At 38.6% G+C, this 20,814-nt stretch overlaps 2 protein-coding genes across 3 annotated transcripts in view; one reads left to right on the forward strand and one right to left on the reverse strand.

Moving 5' to 3' along the window:
• AASS (aminoadipate-semialdehyde synthase) overlaps window positions 1-3,232 on the forward strand; it is a 57,176-nt gene extending 53,944 nt beyond the window's left edge. The window contains exon 24 of the mRNA XM_045792757.2: window positions 580-3,232. Within this exon, the coding sequence (XP_045648713.2) occupies window positions 580-698 (119 nt within the window). The 3' untranslated portion in view covers window positions 699-3,232. The remainder of the gene's footprint in view (window positions 1-579) is intronic.
• A 7,706-nt stretch (window positions 3,233-10,938) lies between these two features.
• The window catches only part of PTPRZ1 (protein tyrosine phosphatase receptor type Z1), a 168,848-nt gene continuing 158,972 nt past the window's right edge, over window positions 10,939-20,814 (reverse strand). For both annotated transcript variants that reach the window (XM_087860861.1, XM_045792758.2), the window contains 7 exons: window positions 18,430-18,523; window positions 18,031-18,104; window positions 16,551-16,679; window positions 15,621-15,767; window positions 14,209-14,351; window positions 13,360-13,495; window positions 10,939-11,906 (listed from right to left, as the gene is read on the reverse strand). In XM_087860861.1, coding sequence (XP_087716987.1) covers window positions 11,766-11,906; window positions 13,360-13,495; window positions 14,209-14,351; window positions 15,621-15,767; window positions 16,551-16,679; window positions 18,031-18,104; window positions 18,430-18,523 — 864 coding nt within the window. In that variant the 3' untranslated portion in view covers window positions 10,939-11,765. The remainder of the gene's footprint in view (window positions 11,907-13,359; window positions 13,496-14,208; window positions 14,352-15,620; window positions 15,768-16,550; window positions 16,680-18,030; window positions 18,105-18,429; window positions 18,524-20,814) is intronic.

Consider the following 20,814-nt stretch of genomic DNA (forward strand, 5'->3'; position numbering starts at 1 on the left):
AGTAAATATTTTGAACTAAGTGAATTCAAATGTCAACTCTTCTCTCTCCCCCTAAGATCATCGATACGTTCAGTAAGGGTTACCTCTGAGTATAATCCTTCATTTGCCCCTTGTGAGTGTGCGAGGGGAGTGACAAACATCAAGCATCTAAATGTGAAATACTGAAAAAATGTATCTACAGTAGCATATCAGCTAATATCAAATTTAACGACCTACTTAGTTATTGAGAAACCAGAGTGAAGAGGTGATGAGGGGTGAGGTCATCATGGACTTTAAGGAAAGTACTCAGACTTGATGTTTCAGTCATCCTAACAGAAGACTGTACCCAAATAATCAGATTGGTTTTAATTCATTCTGTTGGTGCTATGCTTTTTTTTAAAAAAAAAATAAAGCAGACAAGTTAGGTTTACTTTACTTTCTTACTACACCTTATTCTCTGATCATTTTGGCAATAGTTAATGCAGTTAAATGTATAAATTCTGATACTATCCCCAAGTCCAGCTGTGCTTTCAATCTACAGTTAGAAATTAACCTTAATAATACCTTTAAAATGGTAACTACAAATTTATTTTCTTCTAGGTGAAATTAAAGCTAAAGGCCTGATGGGGCCCTTTTCAAAGGACATCTATGGACCAATATTGGAGAGAATTAAAGCAGAAGGCATCGTGTATACAACACAAAGCACAGTCAAACCATAACTGAGAGTTACATCTTGTTTTTATCTTCCCAGGCAACATAGCTCTGAGCATTTGTGCAACAAACCTGCTTGCTAATGTGCTACTTGGAAATATAAAGCATGATATTTTTTGAGTCAGTCAATACACTGATGTTTTTAAAATATAAATCTCTATTTGAATACACAGACATTTGGAGCAGGAGATGCCAGTAATTACCAGAGAACTTTAATAATTCTACATGTATTTTTTCATGTGTGTGCAAAAATGATGATTGTGCTATATGTTAATTTATTGTACAACTTTTTTCTTATAAGAATATATTTTCCTATGATCAGATAAACTTTTATCTTTTTAGTAAGAAAAAAATTTTTCACACAGCCATATTTTTATATTTTTCAAATTGATTAAGTTAGATATTCTTAGATTACCTATCTATAAACCTTTGCAATAATTCTGTTTTATGGCTTTTTTGGGTAAAATTATGATTTATCTAGCAAATTACATTTCTTGTAGTTTTCTCTTGAGTGTTTGGAAAAGGAAATAGGTAAGATTAAATCAAAATCTACCCGATCACCTCATTAGGGACAGAAAAAGCATTTAACAAAATTTAACACCCTGTCGTAATAAAAAGACTCAACAAACTAGGAATCCAAGGGAGCTTTTTCAACCTGATAAAGAACATCTGTGAGAAACCCATAGCTAGCATCACACTTAACGATGAAAGACTGAAAGATTTCGCCGTGAAACCAGAAACAAGAAAATGATGCTCTTGGCACTTCTACTCAACTTATACTGGAGGGTCTAGCCAGGGCAGTTAGGCAAGAAAATGAAATAAAACACATCCGGATTTGGAAGGAAGAAGTAAAACCATCTCTGTTTGCAGATGGTATGATCTTATACATAGAAAATCCAAAAGAATACTTTAAGAAAACATTAGAACTAATACGTGAGTTGAGCAAAGTTGCAGGACACAAGAGTAATATACAAAATTGATTATACTGCTATACAATATCAATAAATGAAACAAAAAATGATACTGAAAAAAACCAATTCAATTTACAATAGCATGAAAAAGAATAAAATAGGAATAGATTGTGAGTCCAGAAATAATCCTCGTATTTATGGTCAATTGATTTTTGAAAAGGGTGCTAAGACAGTTCAATAGGGGAAAATAGTCTTTTCATCAAATGGTACTGGAACAACTGGATATCCATATGCAAAAGAATGAAGTTGGACCTCTTCCTCGCAGCACATATAAAAATTAACTCAAAATGGATCAAAGACCTAAATATAAAAGAAAAACTAGAAAGCTTAAGAAATCATAGATGTAAGCTTCATGCCCTTGGGTTAAGCAATGGTTTCTTAAGTAATTGAAACCAAAAAGCACAAACAACAAAAGGGAAAGAAAGTAGATAAATTGGGCATCATCAGAATTAAAAACTTTTGTGCTTCCAATGATACCATCAGGAAAGCAAAAAGACGAGCCATAGAATGACAGCAAATTTTTGCAAATCATATATCAGGTAAGGGAGGAACCTGTATTTAGAATATATAAAGGACTCCTATAGCTCAATAAGAGAACAAAGAGCCCAATTTAAAACATGGACTAAGGATATGAAATGACAGTTCTCCAAAGAAGATGTACAAACCCAATAAGCACATGAAAAGATGCTCAACACCATTAGCTACCAGGGAAATGCCAATCAAACCTACAATGAGATACCACTTCATACTCACCGAGATAGTTACCATGAAAAAGGTAATAAGTATTTGTGGGGATTTGGAGAAATCGGAACCCTCATGAACTGCTGGTGGAAATGTAAAATTATGCAGCCACTTGGGAAGACAGTTTGGAAGTTCCTCAAAAGGTCAAACATAGAGTTACCATGTAAGCCAGCAATTCCACTCTTAGGTACATACCCAAGAGAAATGAAAACATATGTCCACACAAAAACTTGTAAGCAAATGTTTATGGCAGCATTATTCACAGTAGCAAATATCAAAACAAGCCAAATGTCCATCAACTAATAAATGAATAAACAAAATGTGATATAGCCATACGATGGAATATTATTTGGCAACAAAAAAGAAAAGAAGCTCTGATACATGCTACAACATGGATGAACCTTGAAAAGATTGTGCTAAGAGAAAGAAGCCAGACACAAAAGTACACATTATGGTATGATCTCATTTATATGAAATTGTCCAAAATAGTCAAATCTATATATAGGGAAAGTAGATCAGTAGCTGCTAGGGCTGGGGGTTTGGGAGAAAGTGGGAGTGACTGCTAATGAGTTTGGGTTTCTTTTTAGGGTAATAGAAATGTTGTAGAGTCGATTGAGATAATGGTGTCACAACTCTGAATATACTAAAAATCACTATACTTCGTGTGAGTTATATAGAATGTGCATACTTTGTGCGAGTTATATACAATGTGAATTATATCTCAAGTTGTTATAAAATGATTAAATTATAAATAAGAACATTTTCTTTGCTCCTTGGGGAAAATATAAACTAAATATTCCTTTTGAAATATAAAGTAAACCCTTGTTTGACTTTCTAGGACTATACACGTATCCTGGCTTATGGAATGAATTCTGCCCTTGAAATAAGCAGGTATTATGTGTGGGGTATATGGAAGTTGAGAAAACATCTATACTATTTGAAAAGGATGAAAGTTGATTAAGGCCCAGTCCTACATGGCAAAAATAATATATGGAGATCAGTATTAATAAGTAAAGACATTTGTGTTATGGTATTTTTTTTTAAATCACAACACTGAGTTCAGCATAGTCAATTAGGAAATATGAGTGTTGCATTGATTCCACTTCCAATCTAGAATAGTGCCCAGGTGGAATGGGAACTAGGTAGGGAACTAGGTACGGAACTAACACCTTAGGTGGGCAAGAGAAACGTGTTGAGTGCTCAGTTCAATTAACTGTTTGGGCTTCATAACACCAATGAATGACGAAAGGGATATGATTGAAGAGCTAGTCTATTGTCAGTGCTAGTGGCAGTGCTAGAAAAGTAATGTGTGTAAGCTTGAGTAAAGATGGATGTAATCACACACTGCATTGGCTCTCAGTGAGCTTTCCAGCAGAAACCTCAGAAATGAAGGTGGTGGTGGTAAGATCTGGGGATGAATGGGTAAGTTATAATTACAAGCATATAACTCCTCAGAGGTCAGCAAACTTTTACATATTTTAGGCTTTGTAGGCCGAAGGGGCCATAATTGCCCATTTCTGCCTTTGTAGTATGAAATCAGCCATAGACAGTACATAAATGAATGGACATGACTGGGTTCCATAAAACTTTATTTGTAAAAAGAAGTGATGGGCAGACTTGGCCCTTGAGCCAAAATTTGTTAACCTCTGGTCCTATCGTTATAGTAGACTGAATGCTCCCATCTTCCAGATCTCTTTTGGCCTCTTTCATATAAACCCCATATTTATGTTGTTCAGTTTTCCTTGTCCTAGACAAAATAGATATTAGAAGCTTCTCTGCTGAAGAGCAGTTTGGGTGGTTCTACAATATATGAGTTATTTCCTTCTCCATAAAATAAGGATAACAGTAACTTGCAGGATGGTGATAAAGCTGAATGAGCAAACGTAAGGGAAAGCCTGGCACCTTGTGGATGTTCAAAGCTAGTATTCTTCCCTCTTTTGCAATAACATTTTGCCTGACATTTATGTTAAGGTTAATGAGATTTTAGCTTAGAGATGTTTTTTCAATCATTTGAATGCCTTTGGAAGAATCCTCAAAGATCCATGCTGCTCAAACAAGCTACAGATATTTCTGCTCCATAATGAGAATCTTAAAGCAGTAGAGTGGAAAGGACCAGAATAGTCACCTGGGCAGGCCATTGATTTTACAGAAGAGAAAATGTGTCTCACAAAGTTAAATGATTTGCCTAAGGTGACGGGACTTAATATTGAAAATTGATCATTCGAAGTCATTCAAAATACTTCGTAAAATTTGGGAAGCACTTTGATTTATAAAACCTCTTTTATGGTGGCTTATTGGGACCACCACTGGCCCATACGGTGCCTTTTTGAGAATTAGAGAAAGACACTGCTTCTTGAAGACAATTCTGTCAAAAAATTATTGTCAAGCATGTAATTTATCAGAACAAACATTTTACTACCCTCGTAAGTATTAATCATTTAAGTACATGTCATATATTTGATGCCTATGATGTGATTAGCTCCCCCTTAGATCAGTGCACAATTTGCACAGCCATGCAAGTAGCCAGTATTATCCTTATATGCTGTATAGATTACATTTGTTGATTGTCTGCAGTGAAACTACATTTACCAGACTTGAATTCCACTGGAAAGAATCCAGTGAGAAAAGCTTCCTGTTGTAGAGCAATACTTGTTAGTCACCGACAGCTAATCTACTAACTTCCTTCTTCCAATTTTGTTTTAGTCCTAACACTTTTAATTTTTATTAATTAGCAAGAATTATGAAACATAGTGTTGAGTCCTGACTTTCAAGGTTAACAGGTTCAGACTCTCTAAGTTATTGGTTTAGTAAAATAGAAGGTTTCTGGTGTCTTCCAGTGTTCTGCTGATTGATAAATATACTACATCACTGCATAAATCCTCAGAATTCCACTGCCAGCCTCAAAGTCTGATGAAACTTCATTGATAGTGCTCCCCTCTTTGATTGAAGATGATTCTGGGCTTTTGCCAGGCAAAACTAAAGCAGCAGCCCAGCACTTGGCCTCAATTCATTTTGAAGTTCATTTCTTCTAAGCTAGGTTCTTGGTGAAGTTGGCCCCAGGGTAAAGCAAGCCCCCATACTTGATCAGAGCACCATAACTCCAATACAGAAAAACCATGCTTGTCTCATTAGCAAACTGTTGATAAAAGGAGTTTTTTCTTTCTTCTTAAGTTGAGGGAAATACTTAAAAAGAGGTAGAAATTCAATGGGAATTGATAGAGGAAAGAAACTGAAATAGACTGTAAAACAGAGAAGACTAGGAGAAAAGATGAGAGGCATGGATTATTAAAATACTGTAATAATGTTTTAAAAAAAACTTAAAAATTTTGATGGGCACAGAGTGATTCTATTTAGTTTCTGGCCTATGAGATTTGAAATTTAATATTGGCTGAATTATGCAACCATTATGCAAATGGTTCAACAAGTACGATGCTTAATGCAGATAGTGGTCCTTTTCAGCATCCTACTCATCTGTCCTTATGTTAAAGGATGACATTCTTCAGAGTTCTTTCTCAGCCTCTGTTTTCTTTCTCTATGTTCCCTCTGGGTGTGCGCATCCCACCCTGTGGCTCTGAATATCACCTGTATCTCTAAGGAATCCCCAACTTTCTCATCTGAGGTTCTGAGTATGTATACAAATATCTACTAATATCTCTGTTGGGATATCTCCCCGACTTCTTAAACTCAGTGTTGATTTGAGAGTTTATAGTATAAACTAGTGTTTCTCAGTGGGGCCACTCTAGTAATTTCCCCCCAAAGTAGTTCTTCCACCTGATTACCTATCTCAAGAAATGGCAACCACTAATCTCCCTGCTCTGGATGTAATCCTTGATGCTTTCCTTTCTCTTACTCCCATATCCAGCAAATCAGGACTTCTTCCTTTTCTCCACTGAATCTATCCTCATCCACCCTCGGACTCCTTCCTTGTCTTTCTACCCATGCATAGCTAGCCTCATCCAGAATTTCTTTCCATTCTCCTCACAGCAGACACATTAGTCTTTCAAAAGACAAATATGGTACTTTCTCTGGTCTTTCTTTGACTCATTTTCCTAATTACAAGTATTTTCTGGGATCACTTACCAAATAAACTACTTGTACTTAAAACATTGCCTCAGAGTCTGCTTCTGTGGCAACTCAAACTAAGATTCCAGTGTATTTTTAGCATTTATCATGAGGCCTGGCGTATAGTAGTGTATATATACAATAAATGTATATACGTATGTATATAGTACTGACATATTTACAAGCCTGGTGGTAAGGTATGGTAGAGGTGGAAGTGTAGAGAAGGGAAGGTTGTTACAGGCTCTGCTTGTATATAAAGCAGTTAAATTTTTTAGCATTAGCAGTAATGCTGAAGAGGCATATTTTTCTCTTTCATTTGTTGCCTCTTGGAGTGCTTGTTGAAATTTCCCCAAAGCATAAGGATGGGTTAAGAGCATCATTTTGTGATGTTTGAAATCACCCCCAACTATCGAAATCATGGTGTCACAGTAGATTGAGATTATGTCACTTAATAATCCAGGAGGCTGTTAAAATCAGATTTGTGCTTCTAAAAGATTGCTTTGCCTCCAGCGTTGAGAGGGATTCAGGGCAGGGTGAGAAGGTGAGCTATCCAGAGGCTACTGCAGTAGTTGAAGAAATAAGTTACCTAAAAAAAAAATGAGAACGTCATATAGACACTTCTCCAGGCTACTGAATCAGTTCTCGAAGAGGAAACAGAAACTACCCTAGTCATTTTAAAGAGAAAGGCGTACAAGTCAGTAGGGGCAATATATTACACTCATAGCTAGTGCCCATGTATTGGGAAGCTTGAATCAGAAGTACTTGGTCAAGGGGCACCTGGGTGACTCAGTCAGTTGAGCATGCGACTCTTGATTTCGGCTCAGGTCATGATCTCAGGGTTGTGAGATCAAGCCCCGCGTCAGGCTCACGCTCATCACGGAGTCTGCCTGGGATTCTCTCCCTCTCCCTCTGCCCCTACCTACTCCTCCCCACCCTCACTCACACTCTTTCTGTCTCTAAAAGAAAAGGTACTTGGTCTTCCTGCCATGGCTGCTACTGGTTCTCAACTCAATACACTGGAATTTGGCTGCAAAGAGCCACATCTGTCTCTACAACCTTGCTTCCTTTTACCAGCAGGGTCAAAGAGGGCAGAAAGATGGCCTCTGCCTTATTTCTGTCTTCTAAATCTTGTGTGATGGTATTTTCAGAGTGGCCAGAAAGAAAGTCAAGAAGTATAGGCAAATATATAATAAATGGGTTAAAATTACATTACAGTGCATGGTAAAACAACATTGTCTATGTTTCCAGACTTTATGGCTCCCTGTATTTGGTGGAATGTAATTCATACGCACAACCCTAGCTGCAAAGGAGTCAGGGGACTATAGTTTACAGCTTTTCTGGCTTTGAAGCGTAAGAAGTGTTCTAACTACTATCACTGTGTAACAAACTACCCCAAAATGTAGTGGCTTAAAACAGTCATTCATTTTGTTCATCAATTTGTGGCTTGGGCATGACTTAGGGGGAACAGGGGGAATAGCTATCTCTGTTCCACACAGTCTCACTTGGGGTGTGTTGACCGGAGTTGGGGGATCCGTTGCAAGACAGCTAGTTCCCACAGCTGGCAAGGTGGTTCTCGCTGTCAGCCAGAAGCTCAGCTGGAGCAGAGGACCAGGACCTTGGTTTCTTTCCACGTGGGTCTTTCCATATGTGGGTTTTGTCACAGCATGGTGGCACTGTTCTAAGAGCGAAGGTCCCAAAGGAACTAGGCAGAACTGCGTTGCCTTTTATGACTTAGCCTCAGAAGTCGCATAGTGTCACTTTCCCCATAATCACAAAGTCCACCCAGATTCAAGCAGAGGGACCACAGACCCCACAGCTCAATGGGATGAGTTTCAAAAAGTCACATGTGGGATGGAAGATACTGTTGAGCTCTTTTTGGAAAAGACCATCGCCCACAGGAAGGCACCCTAGGAGAGTGGCATGTGGGTGGCTCTGCAAATACACAGTAATGACCCCAGTTATCCATCTGTCCTCATTGGCCTTAATTGTTTTCTAACCATTTCATGTTTTCTCTAACTGGTTCTTTGAATTTTTTTATATATCCCTGTGAGCTTATAACTGGACATACTATCATGACAAAAGGTGGAAGGTTTCTCATTTACTCTCTAACAAGTCCAAGAAAGGCAGGTTTAACTTCCTGAGTCCATTAAAACACTTATTTGAAGTAAATGTGCCATGAAAGACTTTTCTAATCTAATATTCGTTATTAGGAACCTTAATGCTATAGTTTCGGGCACATGGCTTCATTAAACAAGTGAGCAGCAAGGGAGAAATGTCTTGCATCTGTTCACAGTTCAGAACTGAGGCGACTCCTGTAGGGCTGAAGCAAGATCATACGAATCTGAGAGACATGCTGAATGGCACAGCCAGAGTTGCAGAGGAAAGTATTGCAAATTAGCATATTTGAAAAGTTTTTCAAAGGTCAGTCTGTGTCTCTTGTGGCCTGCTTAGAATGTGTCACCACGGATGGACTGAGCAGAACTTATTGTCGTGTATGCGATGAGAAGTTTCCAATTCACACCCACAGCCTTTCTTACTCCCACTTTCATATCTTGTTTTTCATTTTAAAAATGATTACTGTAAAGAAAACCTTACTAACTCTAATTTAATGCCAAGGATGTCTAATTCCTTCAAACTGGTGTAATATGTGTCATTTATATGTCTTACCATTTAACGCCACCTACTCTGGCGCTCTAGTACTGTACTAATGAAGAGGAGAGCTCTAATTCACCAGAGCATTTTGCAAGTTAGTGGGTGATATTCAATCATGGTTTATAATAATAATAAAAATGTGTTTTAACAAAGATGTAGATTTTCCAATTTTCCCTAAAAAGTTCACTTTAATCCAATACATGGTTAGTACTTCTGAGTTTATGTGCTATTTGCAAGTGGAATTCAATTCTAATAAAATATTTAAAAATAGATCTACTTATAAAGAGATCTTATTTTCCAAGTTCTGAATATTAGAGAAATGGTCTAAGGCATTTTGTATGTTAACAGATTAGGAAGTTTTAGATCAGAAATAAGACAATTAAGAATACTGTGCTGGAATAATGAGTAGAATATATATGTATGAAATATCTGTATCCGTTATATGTGAGGAAGGAGCTGCCATAAATTCTCAGGGGGTATCACACTGAAACTATGATGGACCTTACAGTTCTGGTATATTTCCTAGAATTTGTCTATAAAATGTTGACTTATCATACAAGTTACTTACATAATCACTTTCCTTTGGAAGAGATTCTGCAAGGCACCTCATTGATAAATAATCATGAAGGCAATAAAAATTTCCATATCCCCCCAGAGGGTGTTTGTTCTTAGGACAAAGGCCCAGGGAAAAACAGACAAAATAATTAAGGTGACATGTAGTCCTGGTTCAGATCAGCTTATGATTAAACATTGTGTGTAATGAGGGAAAGAATATAAAACAAGAGGACTAGGAGATAAGGTTAGAAAAGCAACCAAGAAATCAAAATTAACTTCGTGGCTTTCCTCCCAGGCAGGGTGAGAAAGCCGCCCGTTTATTTTTCTTGTGCCTGGTAAAGCCGTGCTTACCAACATTGTGTAATTTGTGACACTCTGCTGTTGAGCTTTCTCCTATTCACCTCTCTTCATGACTATTGCTTTTAAAGGAAAGCTAATTAATTTTGGTTCTGTTTGAAGGATTTGGTGACCATTTCCTGATGGTGCTTAAGAACACTGGCGGCTCCCTGAATGGTGGCTACAGAGCAGTGGTCCTCAAACTTTAGCATGCATTAGATTGCTGACCTTCAACCTCGGAGCTGCTGATTTGGTAGGTCTGGGATGGGAATCTAGGATTTGCAGTGCACACAAGTTCCCAGGTTTTGCTGCTATTGCTGGTCTGGGAACCATACTCTGAGAGCCACAAGTTTAAACGAAAACTTCTCCTGGCCTCTTGCTCTGGACATTCTTGGGGATGAGTGTCCTCTTCACCAGGCAGTGCTGTACAACACACCCAGCTGAGGCAGGGGACTGCCTCCAGTCTCCAAGTCGGCTTGTCACGAAGGCTGACTGTTTTCCTACACGTCAGCTCCACACAGCTCTTGGATCCTGACGATTTGCCTGCACGTGGGGCAGGCGTCTTACCTTTTTTCTACTCTGGGATTTAAGAGCTCCTGGTCTTTGTCTGTCAATTCACCCGGCTTGCAAACCAGCTTAGCTTGTCCCTGACGAGCAAATCTGCCTAATTCTAAGTCCCAGCTTGGTTCTACACCCAAGTTTCCTGACGTTTCTTGGTACGTGGTAAGTAGTTAGGTCCGAGTAAGTTAATAATAGTAGCTATGCAGTGTCACTGAGTTCCCCGTGTGCCTCGGTGCACAGACTGGGAATCCCAGCTCTCTCTGCTGCTCCATCCATCCACCTTTTCTCACTTCCACCATCCCAGGGGGACCCGTGTCTACAATTTTCTGCTACACATGCCCCAGCACAACACTCCCCAAACAAATGCAAATCGATAGCAATATTTATATTTATTTTTGCAATGCCTTGGATAAAAACCATTTAAACAATGTTGGGTAAGGTGTTATTCTCATAAAAACATCTTCTTTCAAAACAAATGTATTTCTATTTTCCAGAAAAGTTAGAGTTACATGCTAAAACAGAGTTAATTACTGAGATAACATGAAAGGATATCAGGAGACTTGTAGGAGTAAGACCAGATAAATGAATTACATCATTATACTAAACAATTACACAGAACTAGAAAACTGACTCAGTAGTAAAATATAAAAATCTACAATTATAAATATAAATTTGGTCCATGGAGACACTAGAGCAGTATTTACAGTAAGTATCAGATTATTTCTACTTTAGGTGAATACTGCAGTTGTAAAACATGGAATATCAGAGGAAACGGAGTGTTTTATTTACAATCTACTATATTAAAAGTTATATTTCTAGCAAACCCAATGATGGCTACAAATACAGCTAAAATTTGACACTAAAAACAAACATGTTTTCTGTAGTTGGGAATTCCTAATATCTATAAATTGAAATTTTCTGTTAAAATCAATATGAAAAAAACCCCACGATTCCATTCTTAGAAATACTGTAAAACTCGACCATTTTAGTTTAAACACAATAAGTGAATTACAAGAAGTGTTGCAGAAAGGCACACGTTGTTAATGGTGTAAATTTGGCAGCAGAATCCTATGTCATGGAGTTACTGTCAGGTGATGGAAAGTAAACAGATAACAGAGGACTGAGGTGATTTTCCTGCCTAGTTTTAGGAAGAGGAAAGCAATGCTCAGGTATGGATTCCCCTCACCCCTCTCTGTGCTAAACTAAAGACTCTAAGCTCTCGGCTATATTTCCATCGGGCAATGCTGCGCCATTACTGTCCAGAGAGGTGGATGGATTCTCTTCCTGCCTCGTGCTCACAAGACTGAGGACCGCTTTGTAGAGAAACTGATACTGCTCCTGGAGGACAGAGAATGCGAGGTTATAAACAAGAAGCTCAGTGAAGATGGACATTTGTAAAAAGAAGGAACATTTTCAGTCATGCTGGCACTGCGTGTAATCCTTTGGTACGAGGCACCTGTAAGCCACTCATAAATAACTTACTCATTCTCCTTTCTCCAGCTGTGAGGAAATCCATTGGGTTTCTCTGGTTATGGAGAGGTCCCAGAAAGGACTGCACTGTCAGCTCAGGGGCTCATGCAGAATCTCTTTTTTCTTTTACCAGATCCACTTTTTACCAAGTATTCTGCACACTCTACCAGCCTGACTGGTCCTATGCCCTGCTTTGAGCAAGGGTGAGCATGGGCCCTACTATGAAGAAGGAATAAAGAGTTTTCTTACAGGTGCCAATTTGGGTGGTGGGGGAGGGTGGTGGGCCAAAGGCCGTTTCAGAGAATGTGAGCCAGTGACTAACATCATAGTGGAAAATCACTAGGCCCACATGTAAATCAGTGCATCATTCAATGCATTCATGGACCAGGTGAAAGTTCTGTCTCTGGAAAACAATTTCCCAAAGGAGCAGCTTGAGACAACTCAGCTGGCCTGAATGACTTTTAGTAAGTGCTCCTCTGAAGCACATGTGTGACCACAGTTTATGACCTTGCTTTTTGGCCAACTGGTCTGGACTGAATGAAGCCTTAAAGATGGGCCCTTGCACATCCACAGACCAGGGAGCTGGAGGCGAGTCCGTGACTGCTATACCCACCTAAGGTTCTCCCACTGGGGCATTTGCACTAAGTTCCCTGTTGTCTTTCCAGCCCTCGTTTCTACGATACTAAAAACTTCCAGATTATTTTCAGAGTTGAGATCTCTCCAAACTATCTCTCCAAATGTGCTGTGTCTCTTTCTTGATTGCACAAGTTTCTCTTTTTAAAAGTACCCAGTTAGCCAATTGAACATAAAAAAAAAAGATTCAGTAAAAATTTAAAAATGAAAAAATAGAAGTACCCAGAAATTACCCATTTGTTAAGTACCAAAATTGAATTTGGCTTCAGAAAAAAGTGAACAGTTCTAATGTTTAAGTCTTCGAGATCTGTCTTCTGACTGTTCTCAGGCTATGCAGAACTTGAACCCCGCCCCAAGAGAACTATTTTGTGGGGTAAGTCGGATTAGTTGGTGCTTCTACTGAGGGTATTTTTCAGAATTATGGTAAGTCTTGCAAAAAGACACATGTGAAATTTAAAAAATTTTATCCATCAATTTTCTGGAAGATAAACTTTAAATGTTTGTTGTTTATTATTCCAGTTCCATGGATTGTGAACTGATTAACTTGTAATTCAGCTCAATACTACATGGTAATATGTTATGAGTCAATGTGATTTTTTTTGGATACATGATAAAATGATTTTGGCAACCTCTAAGAAGTAAGCAGCACTCTAACAGTGAAAGTTTGGTTCACTGTTCTTTTACTTACAATGTCAGCAAAGACTCCTGGCCTCATCAAATTGATCATCTTGGCTACCTGGTAAACATCCATGGAATTTTCTTTTTCTAGTTGGTGCATAAGGGTGGTCAGAGCACAGAAAGTTCCTGCCGTCACTCCTCCATGCCTGTAAGCAAAGGGAAAGGACAAAGACTCCATTCGGATGCATCAAACATTCACATTTGGCACAAGACCTTCACAACTTTGTAGTGGGAACACGAAAATTTTTAATGAAATGTCTCTCTTTATCATGTAGAGAACTATGGTTTAATTTGAAACAATAGCAAGTGTTCATGATATTAGTAATGGGATACTTTATAGAAGTTCAATGTTTGTTTATACATTTGTTATTTTTATACTCTGGAAGGGGCTGGCAATAAATCACAATGATCTGACAAGTTACATCTACTATCTAGCATATACATAACATAATTTTAGCATATGCTTTTTTAATTTGTTCGTAACAGGAGCCTAGAAAGATCTATTGGATAGATTCCTGTTCCTGGTAAATAAAAACTAGATCAGTTTTAATCCTGTCCAGTGCGTCAATAGCTTAGAAATGTCTCTCTGGTTAGCACTTGTGAAAATTCAAGTGCCACAACACTGACTCATCACACAACGTGTTCGGTACCCATCTTCTGCCTTCAACAGGAGCTCTAAGAGAAGTGAAAAAAAAAAAAAAGCTAATTCTGTATTAACCTTCTTTATAAAAAGCTGATAATCTCCCTTTGCTGAGTCACCACCATTGGTCTAAAGCATTAGGTTATTACAAAGAAAACAGAAAAATCTGACCACCTGGAGAGTGCTCAGGCACGGAACAGGTTAAAGAGAGGAACTTACTCGTCGTGAACAATCACAGGCCCGTCCCTGTTGGCAGCTTCCTCTTTGATAATACTTATAAGTTCAAAAGTCTTACTAATGGGGCTATCTGGATTTGGCCATTTGGGGCACTGAAAATGCCTCACTTCAAGTACATAATCATCCTGTAAGAAGAGAGAAAAATTAATATTTTTAGAAGGGTCATATTGGTGAGTGATAGTTTATTACCAGTGGAATAACTGGGGAAATCAGGAATTATAGGAAGGTAATAAAACCCAATCACGCGCACGAGTCAACAGCAGCGGTTGCCGTCCGTCCTCCGTCTCGGAGGGAAGAAGCTGCTGTGACGCCTCATTTCCCATGTGTAGATGTAATCTCTTTTTTATTTGTGGGTTCATTATGGCAATCAAACTCTGAAACAAAGATGTCTTTGTGCCACTATTTAATTCAAAAAAGACATCTTCAGTGTTAACATTTGTTTCAAAATTCACATAGACTTCTTCAAATCCAGCATTGAGGGGAGAGTGGAATTACGTGACAGGGTGGGGAAATGCTGGCAAGGGGGATGGACATCTGGTCTACTTCTAATTCTTGCGTTAAGTGACCAACCAGGCTGTGTGACTTTATATCCCTTAAACCTCCAACCCCCAGCTTCCTAAAGTGTACTCAGTCAAATACTACATTTAAAAATCAGCAGCAGAACCAAAATTTTATATGGTGTACTTCTTTCAGAATTAGAGTATAGTAAAGGGCCACATTTCAATCATCTAAAACATGATGTAACCTTTCTCTGATTGGGGGTGTACTCTGCATGTCACGTGCCTTACTCCCTATTATTAATATCTGTTAGCATTTTACTGTAGCTGTCTAATAAATTATGTACTGTGCTCTAATACTAGAAATAATTCTTGACAAGGAATTCAGATTGCTGCCTTACAGATAAGCAAGAGTTAGCAAAACAATCCTAGTTCGTTGTACTGCACATTTTCAAAGCACTTCTTCACTTATAATACATTGTCTCTGGAGAGAGTGGTAAGCTCATTTTGGTAGATAATATTTTTCCCATTTTACTTAAAAGAATTCAAGGTAAAAATTTCCCTTAAAACATAAGAATTAGGATTAATGAAAAAAAATTTTTTAACTGAGTTTATTCTCAGTTTAAGTTCTGTCAGAACTACTCTGGAGTAAAAGAGAAATCGCTGATTTCCTGTGTGTGAATGGTACAGTTTAGTGGCAATTAATGTTTAATGATTCTATAGGATCTTGAAAATGAAAGTGACAAGTAAGGTAGAACTGATTATTTGGGTGATTGGTCTTAATTTATAAGAAATTAGGTTCCTTTTTTTTTTATTTCTAGGGAAGATCCTTAAATCAGTATATATTTATCATACGTGTTTCTGATGAAAAGTTTGTCATTTCAGTTATGTCCATACCTGTGTAGCTTCTAAGATAAAATCTTGAATTATAAGCTTTTCTTCATTAGACAGACATTTGTGTTCTTCAGCCATAAGAGTGACCTTAAAACTCTCACAGTTTATAGGCTCATCTTTATTGGGCCAGTAAACAAACTCATCTTCTGCCTGGAGGATTAAATACCAAAGAAGTATGATTTTCACCAAATGTTTAATAAATCAGACTCTGAAATAAAGTTAACCGGTTGACATAGAAAATTCAACCCAAATTTTTCTTTGGATCTCAAAACTTATTCTTAAAATATTCAGACTTACACAAGTCTGATGTGCAGAATAAAATATTACACTTAAGAAACCAAACTATTGCTTTGTTGTTTTGCTCTTAGCTCGTCAGTAACAATGGTAAGTTGTTACTTTTGTAAATGATATCTGAGTAGAGAAGATTCAAGTGATTTTAAGAGCTCAGCGATTTCCAGTGTCATCTGGAATGGTCAGTCTAACTTTATAGCTAGGAAATAAATCTCCAAGTTAAGTATATGTGCAAAGCCTAAACAAAATAGGCCTTTTTCTTTTTTTACTTCTATAGATCTCCTTAAACTGAGGGACTCTCCAAATATCCTAAAGAGTTTTATTTTTTTAAAAATGTGAATAGAAGCATAGGGACTGACTTCATGGTTGCAATTCTATTTTTCTTAAGCAGTGTCACAGAATACGTAAATTTAAGTCCATTTTAACTTCCTTTTATTTAAAACTGTCATTCAACAATGTCAGACCTGAGAGGTGACATAACCAAACAAGGCCCGATAGTAGACAAGGTGCAACTGCAGTGACATTAGTTTATTCGTTGAAAAAAAATTACTTTATTTGTCGGTATGCCTGGACTTCTGGCTGTTGTGACGTGCTGTCTCCTGTAAGGCAAGTACCAAAAGTGACCGGGGAGCGGGGGCTCACCATGTTTTGACCATCAGGAAGCATAACTACCAGCTGGGCATTATGGTCCCATATCATCCTCCAGAAATCCTTGATGGTATGGAGGAGAGGATGCTGGGTGATGATGAATTCATTGCTCTGATAGTAACCCTATGAAACCAAAGAGAAGATAGAAAGAGCCCTGGCATATGACTTTTAATGTTTCAAATACATGTTTAAGCTAATGGACCTTAAGTCAAGGTAGTCTTTTAATTTTTAGATTGCATCTGTAAATAACAACGTGATTATTATAGCTGAAGTTTACAAGGCACTCTCTATACACCAGGCAGAGGACTAGCGTTTTCTTCCCCCTACATCCCTTATGCCTCACAGAAGTGCTATGTGACAGGAACTCTGATCCTCCTTTTACAGATGATGAAACTGAGGCTTAAGAAGTTACGTGTTGTGCCCAAGTCTACCTAGCTATCATGTCTAGGAGCAGACTTACCAAAATGGCACATGGACCACGTCTCCTACACTAGATAGAATGGAAATCCAGAGGGGAGTTTTTATTTCTCATTTTCCACAAGTCCCAGTGCAAAGTGCCTAATTTCACACCTATTGACAACAGAACACCCTTGGTGTCCAGACACCCTGGCTTCCTCCATCGGAGAGGAATCAGGAGGCACTTTGCAGATTTTGTTGCAGAAACCTGGAACTGGGGCCATTGGATCGGTCATGATTTCCATGTGGCTGCTCACTAAAATCCTGGCTCATTTATCTTCTTGTGCTCTGGGTCTCAGATCCTGCTCCTCTTCCCCGTGGGCTCATTCGGCTCGGCATGTATTTAGATGCCCCCACCACACATCTCCCTGTCTCCTGCAGGGACAGTCCTAAATATTTTCTTTGCTGGAAAGATGAAACAGTGATTTTGGCATGGGAATTACAACCTTTTCATCTGAAGCCAAGCTCTATGATTGATAGACCTGAAATGGAAACGAGGGGCACAAAACAGCCAACTAACCTGCCCCTCCTTCTCACAGAAAATCTAAACACAGAAGGAAAGGATTGTGTCTTTAGAAATCCAGGTATGCAAATGAGCCCAGTCAGCTGGGTGAACACTGCAAACCTGGGTTGGTAAAGTCAGGGAGACGGGCTTTCCTGAAGCCTCTGTGTCCTGGGTCTGTTCAGGGTAAATGAAATGGGGAGCCTCCAAATGGGGAGCCTCTTAGATGGCTGAGGGTATGCTTTGTATCTTCTCATCAGTCCTCAGTGGTGAGTTTGGTTCCTGCATTACTGATTTGTCTTGCTTGAGGGTTCTCTAGTCCCAGCACACATAAAACATCAAGGAATGCTGTTATTCTATTTGCCCCTATGGGAGGTGGTCTGCGGTCATTAGATTTGACTTCTACCCACCAGAGGTGCTAACCTATGTCTGCAGCCGCTGCTTCAGGAAGCCCATGCTGGTAGGTTTTGGCAGCACAAGCTGGCAGGCGGATTTCCAGTGGTTTCTCTGACTTACCATGATATAGGAGGCATTGATGTAGTCTGTGCCTTCCCCACTCAGAGATGAAATGCCAACCCTTGATCTTTCCACTGGAACACAGAACATTCGTCACGAACCACCACGCTCACAGCTCTATACCCCTTCCCCCCACCCCCACATTGCAAAGCATAGCTACATGTCTTAAGTTGAGTGTCTTTGATCTGTAAGCTAGTTTTTCTATGTGTTTTGCATTTTTAAGATGGACTTCAGGATTTAAGAGTCCTTTTTAACAGGTACATTATCAGGCATAGTTAGAAAAATACAGAGTGAATCGATTCATTCCAAGATGTAAAAATATTGTCGTATTGCCTCCAAGGCTTCTATTATAAAAAACAGGGGTTTTGGTTTTTTTTTCCATGATTCAGTATAACGTACCAGGGATGATGGAAGAAGTTCTGTTCTTTTCCCTGTTGCATTGCTTTAGGGCTGTAGAATAGTCACTCTGTTGTATATTTGATTGACTCAGGAGCTGAGAGAGGGAGTCAGAGGGAGAGGAAAAATATAGATTATGTAAGTCACCCAAATACACACACACACACACACACACACACACATGACCCAACCAGGAAACCAAGATAAGATACTGAATGTACATATATCTGGTTTTCCCAGAATTCCTTGAACTAACTCCCTGGCACATCTATGTTCTCTACACCAGGGGAGCTGGAGGAAGCACAGAACGTCCTCAAGTTTGATGTTCAACCCTGGGAGGATCTTCCCCATGGCCTCCTCTATGGGTGTGTGCCCTCTATGTCTTCCACTTACATCTCACGCTGCAGTTGGGGGTAAATGGCATGGAAAGCGCATGTGTACATATATATGTATATGGTTGGATTTCATTCATTCTTTTAGTACTCCGTTTCACGAATAATCGACTTGGTATTTATTCCCCCAACTAGCGAATGTTAGGATTATTTCCAATATTTTGCTTTTCTAAACTTTGTAGCAATGAATAGCTCTTGTATGTTTCTTAATACCCACACATGGAATTAGGAGTCATCAGCCTTTAATTTTTGACAGTCTGATAGATGATAAGTGGTAGACCATGGTTTTGATTTGCATTTCCTTAATTACTGTGAGATTGTGAATTGTAGAATTCATTAGCCATTTAGATTTCTTCTTTGATGATTGCCTTTTTATATTTCTACTTCACTATCATTTATTAATCTGTAGAGGGTTTTGATGTCTTGAATGTAAGTCTATAATCTGTTTAAAAAGTTGCTAAGGTTTTGTTCTCTTTAATCATACAGACACAGCCAGGTAATTTTTTAAGATTTCTGCAAATTACGTTTTTATTTAAGAAGTTCTTTTCTACCCTGATGTCTTCAAAATATATACTGCTAATATTCTTGTACTAGTTATAAAATCTCGCAGTCACCTTTAGCTACCTAATCCATCTTGAATAATTTTAGTGCTTGAGGTGTGGTAAGAACCCAATTTTACTTGTTTCCACCTGGAAACTGTCCCGACTTCCCTTATTGGTTAGTCTGTCCTTTCCTCATTGATTTGTGGTGGCCTATCTACCCAAGAACCCTTTCCACATACACATGGTTCCTCTGGCTGATTTGTCTGTTTTTCAATGCTAATGATCATATCTGCTTAATAAGTCTTCCATATACTGTACAACACATTTCTATTTTGTTTTTTTATTTTTAGTATTGCTTTGGATCTCTTTCCATTAGCTTTTTTTTTTTTAAGTAATCTCTCTTTATTTTTTAAAATCAATTCTATTCCCAACGTGGGCTCAAATTCATGATCCTGAGATCAAGAATCGCATGCTCTACTAAGCCAGCCAGCTGCCTCACTTTCCAAGAGTTTTTAAACTAATTCAGATGCCTCTCATTAAAACATATAAATAAATAAATAAATAAATAAATAAACCAAACACTATCTCTTACCTTCCAACTTGAAGTTTCCTGCTAGCTATCATTATCATTCTCTTCACAGTAAAAAAATGTTTAGAGTCATCTAACTGTGGTCTTCAATTCCTCAAACACATTCTCTCCTTAACTTCCTGCAATCTGGCTTCAGTGCTATACTTCCCTGCAGTCACCATTGTGGCTCAATCCGATGGCCCTCGCTGTCCTCCTCACACTTGATTCGTCATTAGCATTTGCCGCTTTTGTCCATTTCCTCCTTGAAACATTATTTCCTTCAGAATCTATTATGTCCCACTATCACAAATTTTCTCCTACACCGTGATGCTTCCTTCTTCCCTTTTGTGGGCTGTCCATTCATTGGTTAATTACAATTTTTCTTAAAAACTCCTGCCCAAGGCTTCTTAAACACCTCACTTCAGCCGTCTTGTCCAATTCTAAGGCTTCAAGTGACCATCTCTATGCCGATTGTTCCCAAATCCTTTCTCTAAGATGGACTCCTTGGTGCTTTCCACTGAATATTCAACTGTCCACTATGCCTGTGTATGCAACAGCTCCCAAGTTCCTAAAATGAGGTTGCTTCAGAACAAATCTCACCACCTCCTCCCGCCGCCACACCCAATAGGTAAGCACATTTCAGTCTCAGCGAACGCATCTCATCCTCCCAGGTGCCCACGTTAGAATGTGGGTAGTTATGCTTGTCCTTTTTCTTGCCTCACTGCAATGTCCAATAAATCACCAAGTCCTGTGTTTAACTCTTAAGAATATCCTATGCAATTCTTCCCTGAGGAATTGTGTCCTACAGCATCCATTTCACCTGCATAATGGCACTTTCACCCTATTTGGTAACTGTTTTCTTGCTTTATGTCTCACCAGATCAAGA

The sequence above is a fragment of the Ursus americanus genome, chromosome 3 (genome assembly GCF_024610735.1).
Source record: "Ursus americanus isolate L20-20 chromosome 3, mUrsAme1.1.p, whole genome shotgun sequence".
NCBI lineage: Eukaryota > Metazoa > Chordata > Mammalia > Carnivora > Ursidae > Ursus > Ursus americanus.